Below are 18,205 nucleotides of genomic sequence, written 5' to 3'. Positions count from 1 at the left end.
TCAATAAATGTTCAAAAATAAGCGAAACCAACCAATACATTGTTTAGAGATATACATGGTCAAACTGAAGAAAAAGGAAGAGGATGATGAACAAAATTCAGGAGTGATTGCCTCTGAGAGGAAGGGAAGGAAGAGGGTGGAGGGCACACAAGGAAATTCAAAACAAGTGACATCTTCTTAAGTTGAGTGGTTGAAACACAAGTGTTCATTGTATCTGAATTATTCTTTGCATATTATAAATATTATGTCATATCTTCTCAATATCTAATTAAAACAATTTCTTTAAAAAGAATACAAGAAATATCATACCACGCCCCCCCACCCCCCACAGGAAGCTATCTTTGATTTGACAACGGGAGTCAGTGCAATATGATGATTTACTCCTAAGAAAACATCATAGAGTGGTTGGGTGCAGTGACTCATGCCTGTAATCTTAGCACTTTGGGAGGCCATGGCAGGCAGACTGCTTGAGCCCAGGAGTTGGAGACCAGCCTAGGTAACATGGTAAAACCCTGTTTCTACAAAAAATACAAAAATTAGCAGGGCATAGTGGTGTGCACCTGTAATCCCAGCTACTTGGGGGCTGAGGTGGGAGGATTGCTTGAGCCTGGGAGGTTGAGGCTGCAGTGAGTCCTGACCACATCACTGCACACCAGCCTGGGCAACAGAGCAAGACCCTATCTCAAACAAACTAACCAATAAAAAAACTTCATAGAGCAATCCCTCTCATTACAGTACTGTTATCTAAATAACTTTCAATGATACTATTTGTTTTCATATTTGCACTAAATACATAGAGGCTGCATTTATATATTTTGTTTTTTCAAGGCTTTGACACTGGACTGAGTTGGAAAAATGGGCTGTTTTGCATTTTCATCTGCTCATTTAAAGTGTTTTATTGTTAAAGAAATGCATGAGCTTTTTGCAATACTTGAAGTCAGTAGTGCCTTTATTTCAGGTTTAATAACACGTAAGTGTAATTATAAAATTAAGAAACAGGTAAAGGGAGAAAGAGTCTCCAAAAACTGCCATGGGAACTTTTATAATTTGTGTACTGCCCACCACTGCCTACTCTATTACACATGTGGTGTCTTGTTTATTAGTTTTGCATAATTTCAGTTTATATATATAAGCTATACATATATATGCTTTATATGTATATATACGTAATATATGTGTAGAGCTGTATTTTCAGAAAAAAGTATACAATATGTCTTTCTTTTCAGATTTTTACCCTGGGGATAAAGAAAAATATTTCAAAGGTTCGCCAAACCAGAAGTAACAATGCTATGAGTACCACCACGTGGCTTAGCTACTAGTTTTCTTTTTGTGTTTTTTCTTTTTTCCGGACCTAAGAGACCTAGAGAGACTTTTCTCAAAATTTATTTTTTCTTTGTCTAAATTTCAAGATTCAATTAATTAATGAGCTATTTAAAAACACCCAAATCTACCATCACTTTTATAAATTTTCATGGATTTACCTTAATAAGAGAAATTCAGCATATTTTTGCATTTTTCTTGTCACAAAAGATAAAATTCGATATTAATATTTTTGGATTTTCTTGTCGCAAACAAAAATTAAGAATCTCAACCACCAGAACAGTTTATCAACCAGTTTGAATCCATTTATCTTCATTTGAATATCTTCTAGAATATCCCAAAGTAATAAATATATATCTTCCATGCTACATGTATAATATCAACACCTACATTTGTGTTTTCCCATCAAGATTACCATCTATGTATTTGATATGTGAACATTAAATAAATCTTCTGTGATCAGATGAAAGTTTTGGTTTTGAACATATTGCAATAGAAATAGTTCCACAAACAGAAAACATGTAAAGCAGTATTAAAATTAGAGCAAATGAGTATTCTGTATCTATTGTAATAAGTGGTTATTCTCTTTGGCCAAAAAGGGAGGAGGGGTTTAGTACAGAGACATTTGTTCCATAGGCAATTAAGCAATCACTTGGCTCATATCATGAATGACCTATAAAAGATTGTTTTCCAGTTTGCCTAGAAATTGCAGAAGATAGCCCTAGAAGACACAGAGGCACCGCATTCTTGCTGCCTCCATTCTGATCAGCCTGGTGTCTGTTCTGACTGGCTGGGGCCTGTGGCCTACGTTCTGTAACCTTTGTGCAGCATCAGACATAACTGGCTAACTTAAGAGGTGTTTTTTGACACAGACAGTAGGTTTAAAATCACTTTGGAAACTTAAAAGTCCAGGTGCTCAGTCATGCCTTCTTTTCTTTCTGGTGTGGGGGAAGTTGGCCTAAAATATTTCCATTACCAGTGAGGCAAGGGAGCTAGAACTTTCCAATAAAATGCAGCTCCAGCTGGAAAAGGGGAGTCTCTGAGCCCTTGTCAGTTAGTTTGTCTGCTTTCTGGGAAGGAAGGATTAGGGGAGAAGAGCCCTCTGCTGGCTTTCTCTGGTCTGGCTCCTACCTAACTGCTTCCATTTTCTCTGTGTGAGCTTCCATTTTCTCTGAAAGAGCCTGGCCATCTTCTGGGCACACGGAGCCTATCCAGCCCCTTTTATTTATTCTTTACAGGTTTCCCAGGTCTCCAGGGCCCTGCTGGTCTCCCCGGTGCCCCAGGCATCTCCTTGCCCTCACTCATAGCAGGACAGCCTGGTGACCCCGGGCGACCAGGCCTAGATGGAGAACGAGGTAAAGACAGGAAGCCCAAAAGAGGGCTAGCCACCACCTTTTGTCTGACATTTGGGGAAGTCACGTATACAGCGCAGCCAAGTCCCTGTTGCTGGACATATGTGGGCGTGTTTGGCTTCGCATCCCTCCCCGAGTGGGGACACAGGGGACTTGAGCCAAGTGCATTTTGCTAAAATGGTTTGGGAAAGTCTGGGCACTAAGACCCCACAGATGGTGAGGGAACATTCTCTGTCCTGGGAATGGGCTTTGGAGTCCTGTCAGTCCCTAGGCCTTCTGCAGTGGCTGCTACCTGTTCACCTGCCCCTCGCCCCTCTTCCGATCTTATCCCTAGGCCACCCAGGCCCCCCTGGACCCCCAGGTCCCCCTGGGCCATCCTCGAATCAAGGCGACACTGGAGACCCTGGCTTCCCTGGAATTCCTGGACCTAAAGGGCCTAAGGGAGACCAAGGAATTCCAGGTTTTTCTGGCTTCCCTGGAGAGCTAGGACTGAAAGGTATGGCTGCTCAGCTGGCTGCTGGGCCCTTCCCCACTCCACGGCCAGGACTCCTTCCTGCAGTCCTGTGAAGAGAGGCCGGTGGCTGATGTTCTTCCCTACCTCACCCCTGCCTATCCTCCACCCCTACCACCCCTACCATGCCAGGACCTGACTTGCTTCCTTTGGGCTTTGTCAGGCATGAGAGGTGAGCCTGGCTTCATGGGGACTCCAGGCAAGGTTGGGCCACCTGGAGACCCAGGATTTCCCGGAATGAAGGGGAAGGCAGGGCCAAGAGGTAAGTTGAGAGCATGTGCTGGGCTGATCCAGAGCTCGAGGGAGGGGCCTGGTGGTAAGGTTCCTTCAGGCATCATTGCTCACCACGCCAAGAAAGTCTGGATGTCTAAAACAGCTGGATCAAGGTACCCCAGAGAGGCAGTTTCTCTACCTTGGGGATCCTTCAGCCTCTATCACCTCCCAGGACTGAAGACCACTGCTGCCTTGCCACCATGGATCCTGCTACTGACTGCCTCTCTGTGTTAATTTCTGCACTAGTGGGCATTGGGTTTGCACTCAGATCACCACCCACCCGTTTGCTCAATTCAGAAATAAAGAACCATCTTTTGCATCCTTTCCCACCCTCACTCACACACATGCAATCTAGTAGCAAACCCTGAGGCTTGTACCTCCTAAATGTGCCTTGCATCTGTTCACCTCGCAGTACCTTGGTTGCTACCCCCAGAGCCAAGCCACCAATAGTTCTCATGCAGCACCCTTCCTCCCCCGACCCTAGTGGTCACTTTTCCACATAGTGGCCAAAAAGAGCTTATAAAAACATAAATCATCCAGTGGCTTCCCATGGCGTAGGAATGAACTCACCGTGGCCCGCAAAGCCCTGTGTGATGCCTCCCTCTTCATCCTCATGGCCAGCCCTTCCCCTTTGCTGCTCACTGTGCTCCTGCCATACTGGCCTCTTTCAGTTATCCAAAAACACCAAGTCCTGGCCTACCACAGGGCCTTTGCACATGCTACTTCTACTTCCCAGAGTGCACTTGCCCCTCTACTCTTTAAATAGCAAAGTCCTTCTAATGTTTTAGTGGTCTCAGTTTAAATGTCATTGCTTGCAAAAGGCCACTGATCATTCTCTAAAACAGATGCCTCCACCCCATACCACCCTCTGCTCCCTCCGAGTGTCCCTGTGTTAGTCCTTTCCTCCACAACACTTCTCCCAACTTACACTCAGATTAACAGTATTTGTCGAGTTAGGCATTATTCATCTTCATCACCAGACCATAATCTCCATAAATGTCTTTCATATTCATTGCTCTATCCCCAGAGCTACCAGGACCCTGGCATATAATAAGCACTGGGGAAATATTTGTTCAATGACTTACTAAGCAAATTATGCTATTAGAAAGGCAGCTGGCTGGCGCCGGGTTCCTAGGCTGGGATGCCAACTGAACCTCTGGGGTTAGAAGCATCCCCTCAGCCTCCTTGGCACTGTGCTCTAACCAGTGAGTAAACCAGCCACCCCAGCCCTGAGAGAAGGCTCAGCTCACCATATTAGCAGCAAATGCTTCTGGACTGCCTGTCACCCACTGGGCACAATGCTGGGCCCTGAGGAGACAGGATGAATATGACCCAGTTCCTGCCCTCTTGGAGCTACCCAGCCACTGGAGAGAGAGATGGATAAAGAAGGCATTGTATAACATCACACAGTGCCATCCTGGAGATATCCGGGTATCCTGTGGGGACAAACAGGGTAGAAAGCTGTTGATTGCAAGTTAGTAAAGAAGGCTTCTGGGGCCCCAGTCACCTCCCTCTGCCTCAGCCTGATGTTCTTATTTCCCCCACCTGCCCACAGGCTCTTCTGGCCCCCAAGGTGCTCCTGGACAAACACCAACTGCAGAAGCTGTCCAGGTTCCTCCTGGACCCTTGGGTCTACCAGGGATCGATGGCATCCCTGGCCTCACTGGGGACCCTGGGGCTCAAGGCCCTGTAGGCCTACAAGGTGAGGAGGGTGCCAGAGAAAGGAGATTTGTTGGGGAGTTGAGACAGTTTGGCTGAGAGGCTGGCTTGGATGTCCAGCTCCAAGGGTGTGTCTTCATCAAGCGTTGCCTCTCTTCCTTCACAAAGCTCCCAAGCTTCCTGTTGGGGAGAAGAAGGGCCAGCAGGACCAGCAGGGTGGTTGTACTTGGTAATTGGCTTTAGAGGATGTGAGGGCAGAGCAAGGTTGCTACTCCAGACCACTCACCCCTCTCTAATGTGCTGCAGAGAGATGGAGGGAGTGTGGTGGTGAATAAAGGGCCACACAAGACAATGAAAAAAGTCCAAGGCTGGGGGACAGAAAACCTGGCCTCTAATTGGAGTAAGTTAGAAGTCTCTCTGGGTCTCAGTGTCCTCATTTTCTTCTTCTTCTTCTTCTTCTTCTTCTTCTTCTTCTTTCCTCTTCTTCTTCTTTCTTCTTCTTTCTTCTTCTTTCCTCTTCTTTCTTCTTCTTTCTTCTTCTTTCTTCTTCTTTTCTTCTTCTTCGTCTTCTTCTTTTTCTTCTTCTTTGTCTTCCTCTTCCTCCTCCTCTTCTTCTTCTTCCTCTTCTTCTTCTTTTCTTCTTCCTCCTCCTCCTTCTTCTTCTTTTTATTTTTTTTTATTTTTGAGATGGAGTCTTGCTCTGTCACCGAGGCTGAGAGTGCATTGGTGCCATCTCACCTCACTGCAACCTCCACCTCTCGAATTCAAGTGATTCTCCCGCCTCAGCCTCCGGAGTAGCGGGGACTACAGGTGCATGCCACCACACCCAGCTAATTTTTGTATTTTAAATAGAGACAAGGTTTCCCCATGTTGGCCAGGCTGGTCTCGAACTCCTGACTTAAGGTGATCTGCCTGCTTTGGCCTCCCAAAGTGCTGGGATTACAGGCATGAGCCACTGCGCCCAGCCTCGGTGTCCTCATTTCTGATATGGGATGCTCGCCGTTGCCCTGCATAATTCCCATTGTTGCTAGGAGGATGAGAAGAAGGGAGGAGGAAGTGGGCATGAAGGGGCTCAGAAAGGCTAAGTTGTGGGCACTGCCCCAGGGCAGAGATGCCCCCATGAACTAAGAACTAGCCCAGGCGGCTGCAGCCTTGATGTGCAGTGTGCACACCAAGTCGACAGCCAAGTGCATCGTCTCCTAGTGAGTCTTGGGCATGACACATAAGTCCCCTTTCCTGGGGAAGGTGCCTGGGGACCCTCTACATTGAGTACCCTCCTTTGGGCTTTCTCTCCTGCAGGCTCCAAAGGTTTACCTGGCATCCCCGGTAAAGATGGCCCCAGTGGGCTACCAGGCCCACCTGGGGCTCTTGGTGATCCTGGTCTGCCTGGACTGCAAGGCCCTCCAGGATTTGAAGGTCTGATGATGCCACATTAGGAGGCAGGCGGGGCGGGGATGGTGGTCTGGGAGGGTTTGAGGCTGGGGGTGAGTAAAACTTCGAGTCTGAAACTTAATAAACCCAGTGGTAGAGCTTGACACTCCTAAGATGCTCAAAAACTGGGCTCTAAGTCCATTCACTCCCCACTACCCTCTGAGCCTGTGAAGGGATACCCTACATTCTGGAAGGCAAAGGACTGTTCCAAATCCAAATCCTTTTCTGGGCTCTCTCCCAGTGCTGAAAAGGTCTGACTTTATACTGCAGATGGCCCCCTGCCCTTTACCTCCCCTTTTCTACCCAGGGATTCTGACACACGAGAGGGGGATGTTCAAGGGATAACAACACTTGAGATAAGGTGTGGCTGTCCATATACCTCTTCTATTTGTGTCCCACTTTATATTGGGGATGACAAATTAGTTGTCCTGAGTAGAGAACAGTTCAGAGGCTCGGTGGGAAACTGTGGCAGTTGATTTGTCATGTCTGTCATGGGCAGGAGAGGAGGGCAAGATTTTACCCTGCTAATCCTAACCCTGCTTTCGATGACTCTGATTCAGCAGCTACATAGTTATCTCCTATGAGGGCCTGCAAGGCTGGACCTGAGAAGTATCCCTCTTCACACCCTAATCCCCACTCAGAGAGACCCCAAGGCCAGGTGGCTATGGGAAGGAAGCCTAACAATGTACTTTGAAAAATGGGGCGTCTGTAGCTGGATACATCTGAGATAGAGTTGTAGCTCTACCACTTACTAGCTGTAGGACATCTGAGCCTCAATTTCTTCATCTAAAAATTGGGGTGGTAATACCATTTTCCAGGGTCATCATGAGGATTGAGTGAGATAATACATGTGTATAACATGCCTTGGACAATGTGTGGTACAATGTGAGTAGCTGATGTTGTCATTAGCTGCACCACACTCACCTTTTATGATCTGTCTCTCTCAGGAGCTCCAGGGCAGCAAGGCCCCTTCGGGATGCCTGGAATGCCTGGCCAGAGCATGAGAGTGGGCTACACGTTGGTAAAGCACAGCCAGTCGGAACAGGTGCCCCCGTGTCCCATCGGGATGAGCCAGCTATGGGTGGGGTACAGCTTACTGTTTGTGGAGGGGCAAGAGAAAGCCCACAACCAGGACCTGGGTAGGTACCAGCTCTGACAGCCAGCCCTGGTCACCTGTCCCCACAAACACCAACAGCCAACCCCTCTCTTCTCCCAGCCCTTTCTAGGTCCACTGTTGTGTAGTGAGTTACAAGCATCAGCTCTGGAGTCAGGTGGATCTGGATTCAAATCCTGGCTCTATCACTTACTAGCTGTGTACACTGCATTAGTTATTCAACCTCTCTAGGCTTTGGCTTCCTCCTTAATGGAACAAAGCTAATTCTAGTATCTATCACACACGCTGGTGGAAAGATTGCATGAATCAATCACCCAATGTAAATTGCTTAGAGCAACATTTGGCATTTAAGCATCCATTAAATATTAGCAATTAGTAGTAGTAGTAATAATAATATGACCTGCAGGGCAATGATGATTACCTGAGAATAATTGTTGTCTGCAGGTGTGCTAAATCTTAAAAGCAGACTCAGTCTATTAAACGCTGTTTCTTTCAAAGCAGATTAATTAGGGCAGAATTATACAGCTTATAAAAAGATTCTTGTTATTATCAAATTTCCCTGGTGCATTTAAAATAGAATTTGCTCAACACACTTCGGCACATGTACAATGTTACAGGATTGGAAGGAGAGGGCTGCCTCAGTCTGGTGCAAGTGGTTGGATGTAAACCCAAACCACCATCTCGTCAAAGCCCCTCAGCCAGACCTCCCCTGCCCTTGCCCACTTTCTCTCCTTCCAGGCTTTGCTGGCTCCTGTCTGCCCCGCTTCAGCACCATGCCCTTCATCTACTGCAACATCAACGAGGTGTGCCACTATGCCAGGCGCAATGATAAATCTTACTGGCTCTCCACTACTGCCCCTATCCCCATGATGCCCGTCAGCCAGACCCAGATTCCCCAGTACATCAGCCGCTGCTCTGTGTGTGAGGCACCCTCGCAAGCCATTGCTGTGCACAGCCAGGACATCACCATCCCGCAGTGCCCCCTGGGCTGGCGCAGCCTCTGGATTGGGTACTCCTTCCTCATGGTAAGGTCCTGCACTGTCTCCTCCCCCAGTTGGAGGCAAAGGGCCCCTTGGACTGGTTCCCAGGCTCAAGGGACACCAGGTAGAAAGCATAGAGTTTGAAAAGAAGAGAAATGCTTGGACTGGGCTTGGCTAAAGAATGGAGAACCCAGTTCTGCATGAATGGCAGGTAGTTATGGGTGTAGCGGAAAGACAGCAGTTTGCACCCAGTGGTTCAGGGGCTAGAGTATCTGTGAGTCATAGGTCAATGCCCCGCCGTCTCCATGCCCGCTTCAGTTATGCCACACCCAAGGGAAGAGCAAAACACACTAAGATCTGGGAGGACAGTGAGGGAGAAGCTGTCACCACTTGGGGCCAGGACACAGTCTCACTAATCAGTCCAGCCATGGCACTGTCCCCTCTTCTCTCCACCCTCCCAGATCCCTCTGGCCTCTGCTGTCTCCTCCCAAAAGGCTTTGATGAGTGCATGCTGTGTTTATATGTCCTTGCTGGTATTTTTGCTGCCTCTCCATTTCGGTGTGAAGGCAGCGGCCAGCCATGCTGTGTGTCTTGCTAAGAAAAAGAATATCTGCAGGCCCAAAGAGGCATCAAGTCCCTCACATAATATGCTGTGAATACCTGGGGATGTTTCTTCAAATAAAAGGTCAGGTTTAGGGTCAGGACATCCCCCAGAGAAAACCACTGTGGCACCCATTGAAGTACTCTGCCTTGCCAGAGCTTCTCTGTTGAATTGCCAAGGGTGAGATGGTGAGAGAGTGTCTTTAAAAAATGACCAAAGCTGCAGGCTCCCCAATATTAGTGTACCTACCTGGGGAAAGGTACTTTTCCTTGTTATGCCCTGTCTTTGGACATTGGATAGTTTATCCCAGTGTAATACAGAATCACCTCACCTGTCCTTCTGTCCTGTCCACCACCCTGACCAGGAAATAATAAGAGGCCCCTGAGCTTCCACAGGAAATGGTACAAATGCTGTGTACTAAATCTCATGTGCCCTGCTTATGGGAGGGCTCTTAGCCCTTATTCAGAATCTCTTTACTCTTCCTTTACACATTAATTCTAACATACTAGAATATTATTCCTGAAGATATGTAAGGGTGAGAAGTTGGACTGCCTAGCAAGGCATCTTGAAGCAATGAGACATACCTATTAAAAAGGAGAAAATAATTCAAAGGAGGCCCAAGGATTCTACGGGCCGTACCCCTTGGTATGGGGCTCTTGCATAATCATCCCCCACAAAAACTGACATTCACAATGACAAGCCTGATTCATCTGCAAAGTTTAAAATAACCTAGTGTCTGCTACTTAGTAAAGCAGGAAAATGTGTTGTGCATCTTAGAAAGTTTTTGATTCTCAGGGTCAAAGTGAGGAAAATTTTGATGCTTCGGTTGTCAGGAAAGGTCACCTGAAAGGTCCCATGGAGACTCTCACTCTTGCAAAGTTCTGCAAAGTAAGGAGTCCCTGTGTGCCAACTTGGGCATTTGTCTCATTGGCCATTTGCTGACACGGTTGTGTATTAGGCCTCTTCCCTATCTCCTTGTGGTCCAGATGATAGCCCAGCTAAAGTGAAGAGAAACAGGCAGGAGTGTGGAGAGACAGGAGCTGCTGTCTATGTGAATAGTAACTGAAGACCACCAGCTCATGTGTAGCCCTGAAACTGAATACTGAGAGAGCCCTCTGAGGTGAGGGCCAGGGTATTTGGGCCAAATACAACAAATTAAGGAGAACTTCAGTAGGTTTTGGACTGTCCTTCTTTCCCTTCTTAGAGTACAATGCATGGTTGAGAGAGGGCTCTGAGAACCGCAGTCCAGAAGCCTATTGAATTTTCCTTCACTCAGCTTTTCTCAGATCCATTTGTCTGAGGAAATTTTGCAAGGGGGTACCTAACACACCTCTGAACCCAGTGGGACAGTAGCAGTTTGGGAATTGCTGCTTGACATGTAGTCATTGCCCACATAATGGGTTAGGAGGGCACTAGGGAGCTTGGAAGGGGGCACTCTTGGCCCTGAAAGCCGCTATGAGGGAGGACAAGCAGCCCCTGCCCCTAAAACACAGCTCTTGGTATGCTGGCTTGAACTGGGGGCTGAGACAAGGAACCAGGGCTTAGGAATGGAGCTCATGTGCCCCTGTAGCAGTGGAGCACCCATCCCCTCCCCACACCAACCCTTGGCAGGCACAGCTCACGCACTAATCTCCTGTCTGTTTCAGCACACTGCCGCTGGTGCCGAGGGTGGAGGCCAGTCCCTGGTCTCACCTGGCTCCTGCCTAGAGGACTTTCGGGCCACTCCTTTCATTGAATGCAGTGGTGCCCGAGGCACCTGCCACTACTTTGCAAACAAGTACAGTTTCTGGTTGACCACAGTGGAGGAGAGGCAGCAGTTTGGGGAGTTGCCTGTGTCTGAAACGCTGAAAGCTGGGCAGCTCCACACTCGAGTCAGTCGCTGCCAGGTGTGTATGAAAAGCCTGTAGGGTGGCACCTGCCACTCTGCCCCTTGCCCTCCCCTGCCCCTCACAACAGTCACCTCACAAACCTGAATGGTCTGAAGAAGGAAGGCCTGAGCCCCTTTGCCTATCTGTCAAGTTGTACATTGGAGTCTCATTTGGGCTAGACTACCGGACACTCGTCACCCCAGCCCTCGGGTCCATAGAGATGAGCCCACCCTGCTGAGATCTGCTGTCCCGTTTCTGTCAAGCTGGTGCTACTGTTTGATTTGGATGATTGTGTGACTATTCATGGCTACCTCAGAAAGATTTGATGGGCCACAACTGTCTTAGACTGCTAGCTTTCTCCTTACCGCCTTGATCGGAAAGCTCTTCCTAATCGCTAATCAGTCATTTCTTCATGTACAGAGGTCAGCACACATTATTTGGCTTAAACCAGAACCCAGGGTTTCCACACTTACTTAAATTCTCCAACTGAACATTCATGGATGGCTCAAGTCTGCACAGAGCAAGTCCTCACTCTTCAAGGAGGCCCACTGTGTCTAGACAGGCAAGAGAATTGAAATGAGGTGCCACCCAGTAGCCCAGAGTGAGCTTTAGCTCCCTCTAGAATGAGCAAGACTGGGCCCATATGGCTTAGAGAGGCTTGAAGGCCAGCAGCTGGGTTGGGGGTGGTGGTCATTAATGGCATATGGTCCTAGACAAACCATCTCCTCCTTGCCAGCTCCCCCTCCAGCCAGAGACAGAGGACGTGGCCTGGTTCAAAGTAAAGCAGAGGACGCAACAAATGTGGCCAAGCCTATCAAAGGAAATGAGAATGACAGCCTTTTTTCCTGGGCCAGGAGTAGAGGGGTGGGTGCGTAAGGATGTGTGAGTTTTGCTTTTGACTCCAGGAACAAAAAGGTAAATCCCACATCCCAGTTTCTCAGAAGTCCCTGTTTATTCCAAATGCCATCCAGATGTGTGCAATGTGGCAAACTGAAGCTGCACAGTGTTGGTTTCCTTGTATTCTGAGGATGTTAAAGACTTTGTTAAATGGTTATCCAATTGCTCTTTCACAGGTAGCCTATTAAACTATTTTAATATGTTTTTTTAAACCTCATAAAAATCTAGCACACTCTTCTCTTGAGCAGTTAGCAGACCTAAAGCAAGCCTGAATTGGCTATGCAGTACATTGTATTCTGTTTGGGGGAATTTGTTTTAGCCATTTTCTTTAATTACCAGTTTTCCAGAACACTCTTAGCTATGTTGACATGAGGCAATTCCTTCCAGGTGATTCTGTTTCCTTAAGTATTATATAAACTGTGCCAATACAGACAAAGCATAATCAGTATAATCTGAATTATTGTTATCTTCACCTCCTGAGTAATAAGCATGGTGTCAGTTTTGTACATAGCAAATAAAATAAATGAAATCTGAACATGTGACTCTTTTGATGTTCTTTTACGAAAACTTTTCTAATGTCCATCTCACTGCAATTTATGAGTCCCTCTCAGAGCCTGAGAGGTTTCTGCTACTGCCAAGTCGAACTCTGTAACAAAACACTGAGGCAGGAAAAAATTAGAAGATGATCAAAGTCAAAGGGCTGAAACAGTCCTTTAACAGTCAACAAACCCATAAGCTGCTTCAAGATAAGCCTATGCCTGCTTTTATCCCTGTCACACGCTAGAGTTCAACATATCAAAGCATGATGTAGGTTGATAAAAATAAATAATTTTTTTGAATAAAAAAAGAGTTCAAGAAAGGCATTTTCATACTTCTGTGGCCTTAGGATCATTTGTAGATAAAACAAAAGTAGAGAATGTTAAAGTCATTAAAATCAAATCCAAGCTGTGTGTGTATGAGTGTGTGTGTGTATATGTGTGTGTGTGTGCATATATTTATACATGTATAAAATATATCCTGAGAGGATAAACAAGAAATTAATACCATTGGGAATTTCCAAGGGAGGGAACTGACCTATCGGAGAGAGAGACAAGTCACTGAATATCATTTTACATCTTTTGAATTTTGAACCATTGGAATATATGGGGGAAAAAAGAAAAACATGGAATCTAAGGAAGCAAGCAGATTGGTTTGGTGCTAGCTTCCAGTTGCTGGCCTTCCTCGGGACTTGATTAAGGATGGGGGTGAAATGCAGGCAAGTTAAGGAAGCAAGAAAAGGAAAATGGGAAGGTATTGCTGGGGCTTGAGGTTCATCCTCACAGGAAAGTGGTTAGCAAAGCTAATTTGATGAATACATGCTTTAAAACCTATTATGTTGCTAGTCCTCAAACGGTTTGGAATTGTATATGATGCACAGATAAAATGTGTAATTCACCACATGAATAATTCTAAATATGGCTGTCAACCAAGTAGGGTATACTTCAAACACAATTTATTTTTAATTTATCAAACAAAAATCAACAATTTAAGTCACTGATTGGCAAGCTACAGCCTGCAGGCCAAACCCAGCCCTCCACCTGCTTTTGTAAATAAAGTTTTCTTGGATTACAGCCACGCTCATTTACATGCATATTGTCTATTGCTGCTTTTGCATGTCAACAGCAGAGTTGAGTAGATGTGACAGAGGCCGCATGGCCTGCAAAGCCCAAAATATTTACCGTCTGGCCCTTTACAGAAAAAGTTTGCTGACCCCTGATTTAAGTGATCATGATTTAAGGACAGGGTGATATCTGACAAAAGTATCAGTAAGAATGGGATGGGGACAGTGACCCATCAAATAGTAAGATTCCTGCAAACAGAAGGGAGATCAAGAAGTGTATATTTGACATCGTTTCTTTGACAAATGTTTTGATATAAATTATAATTACTTCAACTACACAACCAAATAATTTAACAAGAACCTTTTCCTCCCTGATTCAGTCACTTTATTATTTGAGCAAGAGAACAGATTGCTGCTTAGTATTTAGTCCAAAAGAGGTCACATCTGAAAGGGTGAAGAACAGCTTAACCATCTCTTATCTGCTGGTGCTTGAAGCAAGCTGAGAGTTGCTGTTTGTCTTCCAGATGCCCATTTCCTCATTGCAGCAGCTGAAGACTTGCTGTAGCCATATAAGACAAGCTGGGAAGCAATGAACTCCTCCTCATCTCCCTGCTCCTAGGCTCCATGATTGTTCTATTTCTTTCCGGGGAAGGGTTACTGTCATTTGTTTTGTTTTGTTTTGTTTTTCTGAGAAACAGTGATTGGCTCAGTCATGATTGCTATTGAGTTTATATGCTATTGGCATATCAGGCACTTGCTGACTAGAAAAGTTTTATGTAATAAGTTCATGTTTTTATGGTGCCAGATGGAAGACAGACCTTCAAGTTGAGTTCCCAGGATTCTACACACTCAGAATCTCAAAATCTTCCTCCAGATCAAACTCCTCCAGTTGCTCAGTAGAGTCAATGAATTCTATCAGAATACGGAAATGAGAAAGAAGAAAAGCTTGACACTTGGGTTGAAGTGGTCAGTCAATACTTTACTCAGTAGTTAAGACTAAGCATTTTTAATTGCTGTACTAAAGAAAGACTTGTGTGGAGGAGACTTACAATTAGAACTACTGCCAAGTATTAGAAATTATCTATAAAGACTCAAAATAGCCAGACTTGTTACATAAACCTAACGACGGTGATGTGGCCAAGGCTCTGAAAGCCCTTCAAGATACCTTTGAATTATCGATGGCCTCAATTTGCTATTTTGAACCAGACCATGAAAAAGCAATCCTAGTCATCTTGATTTTGCATAGAACTTTTGCAATGAGCTCATTTTCTTCTTTTATCATTCTTTGAAATTGGTAAATATCAGCTCATCGGAAGATTAAAATAACCAGAAGCGCCATTTTTTTATCACTCCAGCTGAGTAGAAATTTTACTGTCCACAGAAAGCATGGGCCACAATTCTTCTTTCTCATAAAACAACTGCTATACGTGGGTCTGCTAGCTGAGAGCCATTGAACAACAGCTTACCTGCCCCAGTGGTTGTCACTTCTGGCTTGGCTGGAGGTACAAAGGGAGGCCAGTGTGATGGATGTTTCTGAACTAATTCAAACATCCTTAAATTCTCCTTTAGAATTTCCTGGGGAGATAACAAAACAGTTTTAAATACTTCAGAGTCACAACATTTCTAATTGGCAATCTTTGACCCCAAACCCTGAGACAGTGGTCTGCTGGTTGCCAGGTGAAAACAGGGGCCTAGAAAATACATGCATCCTCTACTTGAACCATCTGAAGACTCAGCCATCTTCAATTCTAGATACTGTTTAGCCAGGAAGGAAGAACATTGCGGGGAGTATCTGATGAAGGCCAGCACTCACTGCCTATTCTCCATCATGAGGCATAGTTCCTGTGCCAGACGCATGGGTCCAGCTCACTTTAGGGGTGACATGTTCCTGAAGCATTGGCTCCAAAGAAATGTCAGTTAGTGAAATTAAATCTGCCCCAAGAGACTATTGCTACATATTGGCATGGTTTCAGTGGCAGTCCAACATGTATGGTATATATCCTAATTTACATGGCATAGTCTTAGCTGGGCATGGTGGCTCACGCCTGTAATCCCAGCACTTTGGGAGGCCGAGGTGGGCAGATCACCTGTGGTCAGGAGTTCAAGACCAGCCTGGCCAATGTGGTGAAACCCTGTCTCTACTAAAAATACAAAAATTAGCTGGGCGTGGTGGTGGGCGCCTGTAATCCCAGCTACTCGGGAGGCTGAGGGAGGAGAATCGCTTGAACCTGGAGACGGAGGTTGCAGTGCGCCCAGATCCCGCCACTGCACTCCAGCCTGGGTGACGGAGCGAGCCTTTGTCTCAAAAAATAATAAAATAAAATAAAAGGCATAGTCTTATCAGAAAATTCTCATTCCACCTTTAAATGTGACATAAAAACAGTTTTGCTGCATTCTAAAACGTAAGTATTGCCTTTAGAAAATAATTGTCTATTAATGAGATAAAACATTAGGTTTCATCACTAAAAATATCACTCCCTTGACATGCTAAGCATATTTCAAACCAAAATTTTTGTTCAGTTCCCCGGAAGTTATGCACAATTCCCCACACCTGATAGTTTCTTTGTTGCCTTAGTTTCTTTCTCTTGCAGTAAAGTCGTATCAGAGTAGGATTTTTTTTACTATGAAAAACAATCTTGAAAAGGAATAAAATTGAGTAACTTCATTTTTCAGACTAAGAAAAACATATAGCTTTACCTTCTGAACAAGGCTACACCAGTTATCAAAGTCTTTTTCTTCTTTGCAGAAAAATCCCTTGGGGGAAAGCAAAAGAACACAACTTAGAATTACCTTTGGTATTGCACAATGGAGCTGTTGGCCCAGAATTAGGATGTGGGCCAGTCTCTGTGGATGTGACTTCTCAGCAATAAAGGAGGAAGACTGCCTGGGCTTCTCTCTCTCCTAACTCATTGCCTTACTCAGACATACACATCACTCTCTCAGTCTTGCTCTCATTCTCACCCTTGCTCTCTGTCCCTTTCCCTCTTTCCTCATGCTGTGAGATATTTTAACTTGAAGATCATCTTCAAAGTGTAGGGTTAATTCCATTACTTTCAGTGTACAAATACACACATCTCCAAAGAACATTCAATTAAGCCAACAAACAAAAGCCAAATGGTACTTTTAGCTAGAGGCAATACTTAAGAAGATGGCATTGACCTTCAGGAAATTATCTATCAGAATAGAGAGAACCATCAGTCTGTGCTTTCTCAACCTCAAAGCCATCCCAGAGTAGTGAAAGAATGGTTCACAAGAGGAGGACTTGCAGCTCCTGGTCACTGGTATACTGACAATTGGATTAAACTAGAGGAGAGGATGCAGACAGGCCTCAGAACCACTGGCTACTTCACAGGCAGATGCCCCTTCAGTGTGTGTAGACACCAACCATACTTCTGGGGGAAAATCCTGCAGCTTCCTAGATTGTGTGCACCCAGGGCATCTTGCTCCCTTATCTCTCCCTAGTGATATCCCATCTTCCTCCCTGTGCCTGGGTAGCAATAATTTGAGGACAAGAAGGAAACAGGGGAAAGAGTAACTAACACTTATAGAATGCTTACAATGTGCCAGGCCCAGTGCTAAGTGCCTTACACGCATTGCACCTCATACAACCCCATAAGGAACGAACTATTGTTTTCCTCATTTTAGAGATGAGAAGACTGAGGCTCAGAAAGATTGTGTGACTCCTCCTAAGTGCGTAGTTAGTGATACGGTTTGGCGGTGTCCTCACCCAAATCTCATCTTGAATTGTAATAATCCCCACGTGTCAAGGGTGGGACCAGGTAGAGATAACTGAATCATGGAGGTGGTTTCCCCCATACCATCCTTGTGGTAGTGAATAAGTCTTATGAGATCTGATGGTTTTATAAATGGGAGTTCCCCTGCATAAGCTCTCTTGCCTGCCACCATGTAAGACATCCCTTTGCTCTTCCTTCATCTTCCACCATGATTGGGAGTCCTCCCCAGCCATGTGGAACTGTGAGTTAACTAAACATCTTTCCTTTATAAATTACCCAGCCTCGGGTATGTCTTTATCAGCAGTGGGAGAACAGACTAATACAGTTAGTAAGTGGCAGAGCCAAGATTCCAACTGGAGCAGTTTGGCTCCAGGGTCCATTCCTTCCCCACTACACTCTACTGCCTCTAATGGGGATAGTGAGCAAACATACTCTTGCCTTCCTACTTAGCAATCTGGATAACTCCCAGGGAACCAATCTGTACACATCGTATCTCCTGGCCCACCCAACCTACGAATACCCACCAATGCAACTGAAGGATCCAGGTTTAGGATGTTCATTCGCTGTGGGGACTGCAGGCAATGGAAAGTCTGGTCATTAACCGTTCCATTCTCTTCAGTGTCAACAAAGGTCTGGGTTGTGTGAGGGTCCAAGAAGATGAGCTCGTCACCTGTTTTGAAGGAGATATGCTTAACCTTCAAAGGATTACCGGTCCTGGCCCCACTGCTGTTGTTAGGAGGAGGCACTCTGGTTCTCTTAACCCCTCCCTTGGTGACAATGAGAATGGAATGACAGAAAGCCTGAAGCCAGGGTGAGCATGCTTAAAGGAAGCCACTTGCGCCCAAATCTTATCATTCAATGAGAA

General features: G+C 45.6%; 2 protein-coding genes across 15 annotated transcripts in view; one reads left to right on the top strand and one right to left on the bottom strand.

Annotated features, from left to right (window-relative positions):
• COL4A6 (collagen type IV alpha 6 chain) overlaps positions 1-12,541 on the top strand; it is a 286,626-nt gene extending 274,085 nt beyond the window's left edge. For 5 of the 11 annotated variants that reach the window (XM_063702815.1, XM_055376250.2, XM_055376247.2 and 2 more), the window contains 9 exons: positions 2,559-2,675; positions 3,007-3,168; positions 3,347-3,445; positions 5,012-5,158; positions 6,415-6,531; positions 7,494-7,685; positions 8,399-8,685; positions 10,888-11,127; positions 11,846-12,541. In XM_063702815.1, coding sequence (XP_063558885.1) covers positions 2,559-2,675; positions 3,007-3,168; positions 3,347-3,445; positions 5,012-5,158; positions 6,415-6,531; positions 7,494-7,685; positions 8,399-8,685; positions 10,888-11,127; positions 11,846-11,995 — 1,511 coding nt within the window. In that variant the 3' untranslated portion in view covers positions 11,996-12,541. Of the gene's footprint in view, positions 1-1,226; positions 1,790-2,558; positions 2,676-3,006; positions 3,169-3,346; positions 3,446-5,011; positions 5,159-6,414; positions 6,532-7,493; positions 7,686-8,398; positions 8,686-10,887 lie in introns of those variants that run through there. The other 6 variants (XM_055376253.2, XM_055376254.2, XM_055376255.1 and 3 more) reach the window with 2 other exon arrangements.
• A 935-nt stretch (positions 12,542-13,476) lies between these two features.
• ATG4A (autophagy related 4A cysteine peptidase) overlaps positions 13,477-18,205 on the bottom strand; it is a 63,386-nt gene continuing 58,657 nt past the window's right edge. For all 4 annotated transcript variants that reach the window (XM_004064686.3, XM_063702816.1, XM_063702817.1 and 1 more), the window contains 4 exons: positions 17,865-18,010; positions 16,304-16,360; positions 15,073-15,181; positions 13,477-14,518 (listed from right to left, as the gene is read on the bottom strand). In XM_004064686.3, coding sequence (XP_004064734.1) covers positions 14,448-14,518; positions 15,073-15,181; positions 16,304-16,360; positions 17,865-18,010 — 383 coding nt within the window. In that variant the 3' untranslated portion in view covers positions 13,477-14,447. The remainder of the gene's footprint in view (positions 14,519-15,072; positions 15,182-16,303; positions 16,361-17,864; positions 18,011-18,205) is intronic.

The sequence above is a fragment of the Gorilla gorilla genome, chromosome X (assembly GCF_029281585.2).
Source record: "Gorilla gorilla gorilla isolate KB3781 chromosome X, NHGRI_mGorGor1-v2.1_pri, whole genome shotgun sequence".
Classification (NCBI taxonomy): Eukaryota; Metazoa; Chordata; class Mammalia; order Primates; family Hominidae; genus Gorilla; species Gorilla gorilla.
Note: the sequence above shows the minus strand (reverse complement) of the source record. Positions and strands in the feature narration are given on the sequence as shown.